The 13,972-nt window shown below is 46.6% G+C and overlaps 1 protein-coding gene across 2 annotated transcripts in view; it reads left to right on the top strand.

Annotated features, from left to right (window-relative positions):
• The first annotated feature begins 504 nt into the window (after positions 1-504).
• The window catches only part of Tamm41 (TAM41 mitochondrial translocator assembly and maintenance homolog), a 33,189-nt gene continuing 19,721 nt past the window's right edge, over positions 505-13,972 (top strand). The window contains exons 1-3 of one of the 2 annotated variants that reach the window (XM_041638725.1): positions 505-722; positions 4,013-4,195; positions 7,404-7,496. In XM_041638725.1, coding sequence (XP_041494659.1) covers positions 588-722; positions 4,013-4,195; positions 7,404-7,496 — 411 coding nt within the window. In that variant the 5' untranslated portion in view covers positions 505-587. Of the gene's footprint in view, positions 723-1,376; positions 1,503-4,012; positions 4,196-7,403; positions 7,497-13,972 lie in introns of those variants that run through there. The other variant, XM_041638735.1, reaches the window with a different exon arrangement.

Genomic DNA, 13,972 nt, shown 5'->3' with positions numbered 1-13,972 from the left:
GCACAGTTTGACCGTCTCAAAAAGAAAAAACAAAACAAAACAACAACAACAACAAAACCACTTATGTAATATACTCATGATTTAAAAATCATTCGTGAAAAATACAAAAAAAAAAAAAAAAAAGGTGGAGGGGGTGTGGGGGGAAGCTGGAGAGATGACTCAGGTTAAGAGCACTGGCGGCTCCAAAATCCTGACTTCAATTTCCAGCAGCTAGGCCGTGATTCACAGCCATCTATAGTGAGATTTGGTGCCCTCTTCTGGCGTTCAGGCAGAAGACTGTATACATATAAATAAATAAATAAATAAATAAATCGTTCCTAGTTTGAATCTACAAAGGATTTGCAAGGCGTTATAGCAGGTTGGCTTGCAGTCCCAGGCTGGGACTGTAGCGTGCTCCTCCGACCGCCAGGGGGAGCGACGGAGCCCCGACCTCTCCTAAGGCCGCCAATCGCCGGCTCTGAAGCGTGCGTGCGTGGAGGGGCGTGGCTCAGGCGGAAGCGCGGTCCTCACGACCCGGAGTTGCGAGCTCGGTGTAGTCGCTGCACGCTCTACCCTACCGGCGTGCCAGCTAGCCGGCCCGCCCGCCCATGGCGGTGCAGGCGCTGCAGAGCTCGGGCGTGGGCCTGCGCAGGATCCTGGCTCACTTCCCCGAGGACCTGAGCCTGGCCTTCGCCTACGGCTCCGCGGTGTACCGCCAGGCGGGACCCAATGCACACCAGGAGGTGAGTCCCCAGACCTGCGCCTTTCCAACCAGCCTCAGGCCTGGCATCTGCTCACCTTCGCCGGTTCCCGGGTGTGCCCTTCCGTCCCCGCGGACCCCAGACACGCCAAGCACCAACTAGTAAAATGTTCATCCTATCAAAGTGACCTCGGCATGAGGGTTTTCCAGGTCGGAGCTGGCTGGAACTCACCATGTATTCCAGGCTGGCCTCGAACTCACAGTGCTGGCATTAAAGGCTCGTGGTGCCACGCCCAGTAAATATATTTGTTAGCCTTTACATTTACTTACTTGCTGGTTATGTGGCAAGCACACAAGCGTAACCAGCGTACACTTGAAGGTCAGAGGACAGCTTGAGGAAGTTGGCTCTTTCCTTGCACCACGTGGGTCCTGGGGAGATTGAGCTCAGTTTATTCGGTTTGGCAGCAAGGGCCACTACCTGCTGAGCCGTCCCACTGGCCTGAACTGATAGGATCAGTGAAGGATAAGTAGTCTGTCTACTTCCGTCCAAACCGGGAGCTGTTAGGAAGAGGTGGTGGAGAAAAGAAGCCGATTCAACATAAGTGTCTTCAGCCTTTGTCATTGGAGTTTCCCAGCGCTTTTTTAGAAATACAAAATGGTTTTGTCTCCAGGTTGATTTCGTTGGCCTAGGATGAGGCTTGGACTTGATCAGTGTGTAAAACATCTCACGGCCAAGTTTGAAAGCCACAACTGAAGATAAGAAAATATGAAATGATTCCTGGGCTTCAAGAAAGATGATGGACTGGGTGTAGGACCGGAGCAGGTGACGGTGCATTTTTTCAGCTCAGCACACTAACAAGACTGTAATTAGGACTGAGCCTTGTTGCTTTCCAGAGTTGATGGAGAAGAGCAGCCTAAGTCTTAATGTGGCCTGCAGAAATCCGTGCACAGATTACAGTTGGGCACCCCGGGTCTAGCACCTGGCCAGATCTGTCTCCTGGTATTGCCTGCATTTCTCCTGTCTCCCACCTGTTTTCTCGCACTTGGCTGCATATGTATTATCATAATTACTTTTTTACAATTCTCCATCAGCCAGGCAGTGTGGTGCACACTTGCAATCCTAGTCTTAGGGAGGCAGACACAGATCGCTGGGGCCCACTGGCTCCCAGCCTAGACTGGTGAGCTCCAGGCCAGTGAGAAATGGTCTCAGAAAAAGTGGTTGGCGCCTGAGAGCAAAACTCAGCATCCTCCTGCCTGCAAACACACGGACTCATGCATCTGTACACACAGACGCACACATACACACACTAGTGCCCTATCCAAACCCAGCATCCTCCTGCCTGCAAACACACACACACTCACTAATGCCCTATCCAAACCCAATATCCTCTGTCCTGCAAACACGTGAACTTGTGCATCTGTATACACGCTCACACTTACTAGTGCCCTATCCAAACCCAGCATCCTCCTGCCTGCAAACACGTGAACTTGTACATCTGTGTACACACACACACTCACTAGTGCCCTATCCAAACCCAGCATCCTCTGGCCTGCAAACACACGGACTTGTGCATCTATACACACATACACACACAATATCCATGACCTCCAAATCTTTTTTTTTTTTTTTTAGTAAAAGAATCTAAAGTTTATTTAGTAACATATAAAATATGGTTCTCTCAGTGATATAAAAGTAAATATTTATTTATTTCCAATTGTGTCTTTAATATTTTAAAAAATAATTTCAAATTCTTTTTTTTTCTTTTTTTTTATATTTAAATTTATTTATTTATTAAGGATTTCTGCCTCGTCCCCGCAACCGCTTCCCATTTCCCTCCCCCTCCCCCGATCAAGTCCCCCTCCCTCATCTGCTCGAAGAGCAATCAGGGTTCCCTGACCTGTGGGAAGCCCAAGGACTGCCCACCTCTATCCAGGTCTCGTAAGGTGAGCATCCAAACTGCCTAGGCTCCCACCAAGCCAGTACGTGCAGTAGGATCAAAAACCCACTGCAATTGTTCTTGAATTCTCAGTATTCCTCATTGTCCGCTATGTTCAGCTAGTCCGGATTTATCCCATGCTTTTTCAGACCTAGGCCAGCTGGCCTTGGTGAGTTCCCAATAGAACATCCCCATTGTCTTAGTGTGTGGGTGCACCCCTCGTGGTCCTGAGTCCTCCAAATCTTAATATCACCAGTGGTTTGAGGTTACCGTGGGAAACCCATAGCATTCCTCATCCTCCTGATAGCCATCCTGTACTCACTCCATGGTTTTCCTTTGAGCTGACCTAGGATTCTCTCATAGAAAGTGTGCTTCTTTCTCCTCAATTTCCATTCTCTACGTTTGTGCTAAGAAGTCTGGTATTCTCCCACTCTATCAGTGCCTTACTTAATAACGCCATTTTGTTTCTTGGGTGGAATCTTCCAGTTGCTCTCTCAGATTTTCCTCCTCGTGATCTCTCCTCCCTCTGGAAGATTCTTTAGTGTGGGAAAAACCTGGTCTCATTCAGTACCACAAGAGTATGTTTTCTTACCCTAGCTTCAGACTGCAAGTCCTGGAGCACACCTGGCTGAGCAGCCTTGGGGAGCAGTTTCTTCTAACCCGCCTGCCGTTTCCATGCTTCCTGGGTTACTTCTCCAGCCTGTGCGCCTCTTACATTCTTCAGAACTCATGTGTCATGTCCAAGAAAAGTCCTTTCTCCCTGTTCTTTGTTCCAGTTGCGATATTAGATGTTTCTATATAAAGTCAATTTAGGCATAATTTGTCTATCTTCAGTGCTAGGCTCTTGAGAGCTCCAGAGCTTGGTAAGGTTTATTTATGTGTATACGTGCTTTAACCCATGTGATTGTATGTGGACCACATGCATGCCTTGTGCCCACAGAAGTCAGAAGAGGGCATCAGTCCTCTGGAACTAGAGTCACAGATGGTTGTGAGCCACCATGTGGATGCTGGGAATAAAACTCAGGTCCTCTGCAAGAGAAACCATCTCTCCTTGGTTCTGCCACACTTGGGTTCTACACCCTTAGGCAAAGTGCTTTCCCTGGCCCGTCTCCTTTCCTATATAGTTGGAATAGCAAACCTGCCTTGTGAGATATTGTAGAAGTAAACTGATCCATCGTATGTCAACCCACAGTGAGTGAGTGTGTGACCTCATCACTCGCATGGCTGAAAGCCAGGTTAGCATTGCTCTGTGGGACCTGCTCGGGTTTCTGATGATAGCCCTGGGTCTTCTGACCATGACATGTATTTTTGTAGCACTTTAAGATTTTTTTATTATTTCTCTAGTGTTTTCTTTCCATGTTAGTGCTGAACCCTTTCTTGTCCCTTCGCCTTCCAGAATCCCATGCTAGACTTGGTGTTCACTGTAGATGACCCTGTCGCCTGGCACGCCAAGAACCTGAAGAAGAATTGGAGCCACTACTCCTTCCTCAAACTCTTGGGGCCCAGGATCATCTCTTCTGTCCAGAATAACTATGGTGCTGGCGTCTACTTCAACCCACTGATCATGTGTGACGGGAAGGTAAGTGCCTTGAGGCCGTGGCCCTAACTGGGCAGTTGTAATTTGGCAGGAGAATCCTGGTGTGAAATCGTGTGTCCGCATTCTGAGGAAACCGTCACACCTCGTCCAGCTTTCTTAAACCCAGGAACAGACAGAGCTAGAGTCTTGGTCTGTCAGGCTGTGGCTGGGGTATAAGAAACGGCTGTCAGTGACTGGACTTAACTTATCTTTTGAACCTTGGCCAAGTAGTTCCCAAGTTTTAATCTGTTGGTCGCACTGAGTAGTGGGTCCTGGGTGGGGATTCACATTTTGAGGACCACTGTCTGGGAGGTATGGAGAAGCAGCAGGGCCACTGTGGAGCAGGATAGAGTGATGTCATCTAGGAGGAGTGGGGACTGCCAGGAAGTGAAGAAGCTCTCCAGTGCTGGGAGCATGTGGCATCAGGTGACTGAAGGGAAGTTCTTGGTGTCACCAGGTGGGTAGGATTTGAGAGTTGCATGTTAGAGGATAAGTAAGATGTTTAGATCGCCCCCACCTCCCAGATTGTCTTATGTCAGGAACCCTACATACATATAACACTTCCAGTCTAACTGCTCTATGCAGTCAAGGCCCTGGCCGTACAGCTTAGTGGCTGAACACTTTCCTGGGTCCTGGGTCTGTTCCCCAGCATGGAGAGGGGTCTAACTCAGTGAAGCATTCTAGTTTCCCAGAGGGCTGCAGGGGAGATGGGAGAGAGAGAGGGGGAGTCAGTCGGGTTTGCCTGTGCTGATGCTAATGCCAATTGCTTAGGGCAGTCTAACCTTTACAGGTGTGTGAGTCTCCTGGGGATCGTGTTAAAATGCAGGTCCAGATTCAGTTGGTCTGGGATGGAACCTGAGATTCTGCATATTTGACAAGCCCCCAGGTAATGATCCTATAATTGGTCAAAGACCAGGCTGTAAAGGGCAGGAGGTTAGCGTAACGACATGAGAAGGGTTTGAAGACCTGTCTGAACTTGGCAGAGAAGTGATTGACTGCGCAGTCATGTCTTCATAATCTTGAGGCCATCCCTTTTCTTTTTTTCTTTTTATTATGTTGTTATTGTTGTTTTCTTTCTTTTCTTTTTTCTTTGAGACAAGGTTTCTCTGTGTAGCTCTGGCTGTCCTGGAACTCATACTGTAGACCAGACTGGACTTGAACTCAGAGATCTGCCTCTCTCTTCCTCCCGAGTGCTGGGAATAAAAGCATGTAGTACCATGCCCAGATATGCATGGGTTTTCCGGTCTGCCTGCTCTATGCAGTCAAGGAAACCTCAGTTTGGAGAGGGAAAGTGCCTTTCTAAGGTCCTGCCGCTACTTGGTGGCAAGTCCCTGGACTCCCAGGACGGCAGTGGCCCTGGGGCGGCCGAGCTGTCACTTGTCTGAAGCAGTACAGCGCATCGTTTGGTTCTTCCTTTATACTTAGTACTCTGCCAAGCCTGTCTTTGATTAGTAATCTCCAAACAACAGCATAAGCGCCAGTAAACGAATGTTTGCACACGCTTGTGTGCCGTAGTTCTGTACTCCTTAGTTGTAATTTGTTAGCTACTTTTTAAATATTTGCAGCCTGAGAAGACTACTTAAATACATGTTGACACATGTAAGAGGAAGTAAGCTTGGAAATCTACACCGGAGGTTTATACGAATTATTGTGGAAATGGCCTCCTCTGTAATTCCGCGTGCTTAACACTGATAAGAGGATTTTCATCTTTGGATGTTCATTTGTAATTGTCGCCATTTTTTTTTAAATATTTATTTACTTATTTATTATGTATACAATATTCTGTCTGTGTGTATGCCTGCAGGCCAGAAGAGGGCACCAGACCTCATTACAGATGGTTGTGAGCCACCATGTGGTTGCTGGGAATTGAACTCAGGACCTTTGGAAGAGCAGGCAATGCTCTTAACCGCTGAGCCATCTCTCCGAAAGAGTCGGCAACAGCACTGAACGCCACCGTAGGGAAAAGGCCAGTAAGCACTTTTAATTAAAGAATTTCTAATATTTTGTGATGCAAAGAATGTGGGAAGACCAGGCAGCAATTCTAAGTGTTAAGCCCTTAGGGTTTTCTGTTATTTGAGACTCTTTGCTATCCAGGCTGGCCCCAAACTACACTGCAGCTCAAGCAATACAGCTTTCCCCTGGGTTCTGGGACAGCAGGCCTGTGGGCATGCTTTACTGGGCCAGCTGCAGGACCTAGGAGGCATACATTACTGTGCCCAGCTGTAGGATCTAGGAGGCATGCATTACTGGACCCAGCTGTGGGACCTAGGAGGCATCATGCATTACTATGCTCAAATGTAGGACCTAGGAGGCATGCATTACTATGCTCAGCTGTAGGACCTAGGCAGCATGCATTGCTATGCCCAAATGCAGGACCTAGGAGACATGCATTGCTGTGCCCAGCTGCAGAACCAAACTCTCAATCTGCTGGTGCAGCACCACTGTGACATGTCATTTACTGTTGCTGGATCTCACATTTCTTTTTAAGATTTGCAGTGTGTGTGTGTGTGTGTGTGTGTGTGTGTGTGTTTGTCTGTTTCAGTCAGGACACAACTGGCAGGATTCAGTTCTCTCTTTCCATCTTATGGGTTCTAGGGTCAAACTCAAGTCATCAGGATTGGCCGCAAGCAGCTTTACCTACTGAGCCCTTTTACTGGCCCCTGACACTCAGTTTTTATTTCTCAAATGAAGAACGTTACCTAAATCATCGTTTCTGAAATTAGAAGAATCTAGCCTTGAGGACTGATAGCAGATGCTGTCTGAGAGCCGTTCTGCCTTTAACAATCACACATCAAATACTGGCCACCTCACTCCCTGTACCTTGGGAACCAAGTCAGTCTTGACGCTAAATCTCTGGGCAGTTTTGATAGAGATAATGGGTTTTCTTTTTTAGTATTTTTATTTTGTTTTCTTTGTTTTGGGGTTGTTTATTTGTTTTTGAAACAGGGTTTTTCCGTGTAGTCCTGTCACTCCTAGAACTTGCTCTGTAGACCAGGTTTAGAGATGGATTTGCCTCTGCCTCCCAAGTGCAGGGATTAAAGGTGTGTGCCACCACCGCCCAGCAGGATGCGGGCGGGGTTTTGAAGGCTAGGTATTTAAGTTAGTTAGATCAGCATTCTGTTCCCGACAAGACCTCAGCCCTCTCGCCTCTGCCTGTGGAAGCAGCAGCCTGGTGCTTTGCCCTTTGTCATGCTCATGTCTTCTCTTGCAGCTTATCAAATACGGGGTTATTTCCACTGGCACCCTAATCAATGACCTCCTGAACTGGAATAACCTGTATATCGCTGGGCGCCTCCAAAAGCCGGTGAGTCTGTGCCCTTCACACCACCACAGCTAGCACAGCCTCGATTTGATCTTTGTGAGCTGAAAGATAGGAAATTCCAGGAAATGGAAATGTCAGTAGTCCTCTTACCCTCCGTGTAGGTCATCACCCCACAGTGTACAGAGATTACTCTGTGATGTTGTGCAATAAGAGGAGCTTTTTATGCATAACATGTACGTATGCATCTGTGTGTTTGTAATGTATGTGTAAGGCATACAGTGTGCTTTGTCCTGGGTCCTGGCAGAGAGGTCCTAAAACCCATGGAATTCATGGATGGAACACTGCCACCACTGAGCCACAGTCCCAGCCCCTGAGACGCCGGATGAGCATCTGCTTAGCTTCAGGACAGGGCTAATTAACAGAGAAACAGCTACGGGGCGAGAGGGCTCCCCAGCTTCAGGAAGGTGAGGGGTACTGGAGATTGAGTTACTCAGAAAAGACTGAATTAATCGATCATGCTCAGATAGTAGGACTGCCTTAAACAGGAAGCTGGAGAGATGACTCAATGGCGAAGAGCACCGACTGCTCTTCTACGGGATTCAAATTCAGTTCCCAGCACGCACATTGTGACTCACGGCCATCTGTAACTCCAGTTGCAGGGAACCCGAAGCCATACATGTATATGCAGCCAAAACACTCATGGCATATAAAATAAATGAATCTTCTAAAACAAAATCCTAAACAGTAAGGTCCAAAGAGTCATGTTGGTGAACACAGTGAGGTGCTGAGGGTGGTGTCTTTCTTTTTATTTTATTTATTTTTTCATTTGAGGAGAGGGGGAGAGAGAGCACAAACACTCTTTGTGATGGATGTGAAGTGAACTCTCAGCTGTCTCCCGTCTCATAACCCGAACTTTAAATGTGGTAGTGCAGCTCATTAACGTGACCAGGATTGTGTGTTTGAAGCAGTATGACACATCTGTGTGCCATTTGCACATGTGTATACGTACTACATGTATGTGCTCAGGTAAACATATGCACGTGATGCCATCCCCGTGTGTGCTGTTGTCTCTACTTCAGTTAGAACAGGTGTCTTGGGGTTGGAGCCCAGGGCCTGGTGCACACTGGTTGAAGCACCCTCCAGCTGAGCATCATCCTTATCCCTGGAGAAGCATTTGTAAATATCCAGGATAACATTTTCTTTCAGACCAGCACAGTGAACAAATCCTGTCAAGGTCCTATAACCAGTAAAACCCGACACTAAGCAACTTACCGCAGTTGAAAGTTTGTAAATACACATTTTCTGTCCCAGATTTTCCTCCTGTCCTGAGTCGTGTTCCCCAGAGGAGCTGGGGCTACAGGTGTGTGCCAGCATGCCCAGTCCCAAGAGTGTAATCAGAGGTGCTCTGCCACTGGGGTGACATTCCCAGGCCTGTGGCAGGTGTTGGGGTTTTGTTTTGGAGATTTTTTTATTGGGGGTGTTTTATTTTTGTTTGTTTTTGCAAAGTCTGTAGCTTGGTGGGAAAGCAGTGGCTATAAAAGGAGAAGCCTTGGGTCCTACTCTTTTCTGCACAATTGGGTTTTGTCTCTAAATCCCAGTTAGCCCATCTGCAGAATGGCGGTGATAGTCCTGCCCTGCCTGGAAACTGGAAAGGTTGCCTACTCAAAAGAACACAGCATTTTAGAATACAGCGCACCTGGTCTCCGGTGTCTGCTTCTCATCTAACTGCATGCCCCGCACTGATGGCTGGGTCTACCTCACCTCAGGATAGTCCGTCTGTGGGCAGGTATTCGAGAGTGTTTGATTTAGTAGACACTCAGAAAATGCTGTTTCCTTCTCAGTGTTCTTGGCTGTCTGTAATTTTCAAATTTAAAGAGATTGAATCAAAAGTACTATACTTTTGCTTTTTTGCTTTAAAGCTTTTTTTCAAGATTTATCTTTTATATAAATGGGTGTTTTGCCCTCATGTATGTCTGTGTACCGTGTGCATACAGTGCCTATAGAGTCCAGGAGAGGGCATCTGATCCCCTCAAACTGGAGTTATAGACAGTTGTGAGCTGCCATGTGGGTGCTAGGAATCAAACCTGGGCACTCTGGAAGAGCAGCCAGTGCCCTCAACTGCTTAACTGACTCTTCAGCCCTTTTTTTTTTTTTTTTTATTTTCGAGACAGGGTTTCTCCGTAGCTTTTTGTTTCCTGTCCTGGAACTAGCTCTTCTAGACCAGGCTGGCCTCGAACTCACAGAGATCCGCCTGCCTTTGCCTCCCGAGTGCTGGGATTAAAGGCATGTGCCACCACCACCCAGCTCTTCAGCCCTTTAAAGAAAGTTTTTTTTTTTTGTTTTTGTTTTTCGAGACAGGGTTTCTCTGTGGTTTTGGAGCCTGTCCTGGAACTAGCTCTTCTAGACCAGGCTGGTCTCGAACTCATAGAGATCCGCCTGCCTCTGCCTCCCGAGTGCTGGGATTAAAGGCGTGCGCCACCACCGCCCGGCTTAAAGAAAGTTTTTTAAACTAGCCTTTATAAATCAAAAATGCTAGTGAGGCGATGGTGCACGCCTTTAATCCAGCACTTGGGAGTCTGAGACAGGTAGATCTCTGAGTTTGAGGCCAGCCTGGTCTACAGAGTGAGTTCAAGGAAACCAGGACTACACAAAGAAACCCCGTCCCTCTTCTGGCCTCTTTGGGCACTGCGCACGTGGTTCATGTACATAAATGGACACAAAATTTACTCATACACATTAAAATTAAATCTTTCGAATAAATCATTGAAGACAATAAGTGAGCACCATTAACACCCACCCCACCCCCACCTTGGCACCCACTTCTGTAGGAGTAAATCTGCCAGCCTCTCCCCATTAGGAGCAGCAGATAAACTTTTGACCTGTAGGTGGCAGTAAATACTTGTGATGCTTGAGCAAAGCTGATGGGTTGGTGGCGTCTTGTACAAGAAAATGAGCTAATGTCTCAAGAAAGAATCCTGAAATGTGTGAGCTCCTCGTCTTTTATGTTTTAAAAGGCATTGCATCAAATTATACCTTCTAAAGCTTACATAGTATCTGTGTCTTGCAAATTGAAAAGGGATTTCTCACCCACCAGCAAGCTAAATGTTCAAAAGGAAGATAAAGGATTTGAAAAGAAGGACTTTTCTAGAAAGGGTTGACTGTAAATTATACTTCTATTACACGTTCATTGAGCAAGGTTGTACATGCTTTTAGCCCTGCTCTCAGGAGGTGGGGCAGGTGGATAGCCATATGTTCCAGGACAGCCAGAAGCACATAAGACCTTATCTCAAAAATAGAAAAACAAATTAAATAAAAAATGTATTTCATACTTTCTGTCAGCTTGCCGTATGGTTTAAAAGCTACCTGTTTTTATTTCCTGAACAACTTTAAGTTCTGAGTCACTTGCTGTCGTGTATGCGTTGGTGTAGATGTGTGCGTCCCTGTCTACCCATGCACAGTTCAGGGCAAGGAACCCAGAAGGCCAGCAGAGAGCTGTATCCCAAGTCCTACAACAGATGTTTTTTCAGTAAAAAATCGTGGAATTTGAGGGCTGGAGAGATGGCTCAGCCGTTAAAGGCTAGGCTCACAACCAAAAATATAAAAATCATGGAATTTGAAGTATTTAGTGGAGCTAGGCATGATGATACAAGCTTTTAATCCCAGCTTTCAGGAGGCAGAAACAGGTGGATCTCTGATTCCAGGCCAGCCTTCTGTGAGATACTCAAAAAAATTTTTAAAAATTTTAAAAAAATAGCTAAAAATAACAGCTTTCTTGAGAAAGAATTCATATGCATATGGTCCATCTGTATAAAGCATAAAATCGAGTGGTTTTCAGTATGTTCACACTAAGGTGATTTTCTCCATATTGTAGTTTTATTGATTTACATTCTGAATCCCAGTGGTATAGGAGAGACCTGGCTCTGCACTACTGTGAGCTGGCCTAGCTCACCTTTGAAATGCAAAGATTGAACTCATTTAGTGACTCAGAGGCAGCCAAGTTTCTCCTCTGTGCATGCTGAGGATTAAAAAATAAGACCCCCATATCAGTTGTCCTAAGAGCCCCCAGTCCCAGCAGGTAGACCAAGCTCCAGCCAGTCTCATGGCTCCGAGCAGTGACCACTTAGAGCAGCCACCTCCCCTGAGGTTTGGATGGAGGTTCTGGTGGGAGCCTAAAGTCATAGGACTACACGGGTCTGGGTTTTTGGAGGCTGCAAGCTGTCCCCGCCTATCGCTGTGTTATACGGGAGCCCCTCGTGTGAGTCTTTTTCCTGGCTTAGGAAGCACTCACAAATCTCCCCTTTAAAAGACCCTTCAAGCATTGCCCGTCCTCCCTGCAGTTCAGATTGCTAATGCCGTCTGTGCGGTCCAGGTCGGAGCATTCCCAGTAGGTACAAACAGCTATTCACAAATCTGAGGACTTTTTTCTTTTCCCAGGCCTCTCTGGCAAGGCCCCAAGCTTTCACTGGCTTTTCACTCTGAACAACAAATAACAGAGCTGTGGAGACGAGGTCCTAGTTCACCTTTCGTTGGAGAATCAGATCCACACATTTTCCCCTTGAGTAAGGGTGCTTTTATTTTCCCTCTCTCAACCTTAAATAGCAAACAGACTGCTCTCTGACAGGCTAGTAGAGGGCTTCTTAGAAAACAAGTGGCATTTCTTAACCAGGAAAAGACATCCAAGCTTGTGCGTTTCTTTGCATCTTTTAGCTATTCACATCCCCAAATAGCTCCTGGTTTCACTGGGTTTCTGTGAAAGCCACAGAAACACACAAAAGGGGGTTGTGGCACTGTTAAGGACCTGGTAGATAAGGGTGAGAATAGGAATGCGGTTGTCAAAAGGCCTCGGGACAAATCAGGAGTTTCCCCACCAGTGAGGTGAGGAGGTTGCCTTCTGCATCCATGATTTCACGGGGAATGAAAGGTTATAAGAGGCCAATGAGGTAGCAGTGGGTGAAGAACGAATGTGATTCCTGGAACCTGTATGATGGTTGTCCTCTGAGAGGCACACGTGCACACACTCTCTAAATGAAAATGTTTAAAGGAAGGTTAGGGGATGAGCATGGAAGTTATTTTAGAAGCTTAAAATTGGGCCAGGGAAGCCTAGCTGAAGGTAAGGTGCCTTTCATGTGGAAGACCCTGGGCTTGATCCATCGTTAGCACTGGAAAAAAATGGGGTTTTTGTTTGTTTGTTCATTTTGTTTTAACCATCTGTCGAGACGAGAAGTGCCTCCCTGAATCCATGAGGGAAACTCCGAACACTTAGAACGTGGTTGTCTAGCGTAGGCTTCACTCTGTTTCTGCTGCTGCTTCTTCGCCAGCCTTTGGCTGTCCTAGACACTTTTACTCAGTGAATGCAGCAATTCTAAACTCACCTGGAACTGAAAGGCTTAATTACGGGCCCGTCATGTTCTCATCATGAGGGTAGAAGGGGTGATGTTGGATCAAGAGGATTTGCCTCACCTGCCGTATACGAGGCTTGAATGTTAGAAATACTCCAACCTTGGGTAATCTCACCACGTACAAGACAGAGAGTGGAGTATTACCACAAGTTCAAGATTAGTCTGAGCTACACAACAAAACTATATCTAAAATCAGAACCGAGCACAGTGGTACATCCCTTTAATCCAGCACTCAAGAGGCAGGGGCAGGAGGATCTCCAAATTTGAGGCCAGCCAAGGTTACGTGGTGAGACCCCGTCTTTAAAAAAGAAAACAGAAGGAAGGAATGGGCGTGGTTTGGCTTATTTTCAGGGTTCTCGTCACCCTGTCTAAGTAAAACATGATGATAAACTGTAGTTAATGCCAGCTCCCCCCAAAAAAAGCCAAAACAAAAGAACAAACCCCCAAAAAGATAAAATAAGAGAAAGTTATTCTGTGCATAAGAAATCCAAAGAGGCTCCATCCGCCTGGGGCTGTGTGCAGTGTCTCTTTCCCTTTTTTCAGCAAACTTGTGGGATTGGTTGTTGAGACCATTTTATTGCTGAGGATTTTGCCTGTTGCCATGGAGCTGGAAGCCACAGAGCTGGCACTGGGAAGTCCTGCTAACCATAGTGCAGACTTTAAACTGAGCACTTGGGAGTCAGGGAGCAGCTCCTGCTGCATTGGAAGGAAAAGGCCCTTCAATTGAGCCAGGTGATTGTCGTACAGGGTACTGTGGGCTTGTATGATACTCAGTCTTTGTGACAATTCTGGGTAGATTTGGGTCTGGCATGAGTCCAGAAGAGGGAGTCAGATTCCCTGGAGCTGGAGCTACAGGCAACTGTGAGCCACCTGATGTGGGTGCTGGGAACTGAATCCTGGTCCTCTGGAAGAGCAGCAAGTGCTCACAACCACCTGTAACTCCAGTTCCAGGGCACGTGATGCCCTGTTCTGACCTCTACATGCACATGTTGCACATACTTACATGCAGGCAAAACACTCATGAACATAAAAACTAATTTTAATAAGAATATTAACTTTTATTTTTCTTGAAATCATGATCTTTTCTTTGTCACAATTTCTCTGACTTTGTCATTTGAC

The sequence above is a fragment of the Microtus oregoni genome, unplaced genomic scaffold, assembly GCF_018167655.1.
Source record: "Microtus oregoni isolate MIOR12 unplaced genomic scaffold, Mior012 000002F_ref0000024, whole genome shotgun sequence".
NCBI classification, from domain to species: Eukaryota; Metazoa; Chordata; class Mammalia; order Rodentia; family Cricetidae; genus Microtus; species Microtus oregoni.
The sequence above is the reverse complement of the archived record's forward strand: the minus strand, read 5'-3'. Positions and strand labels throughout refer to the sequence as shown.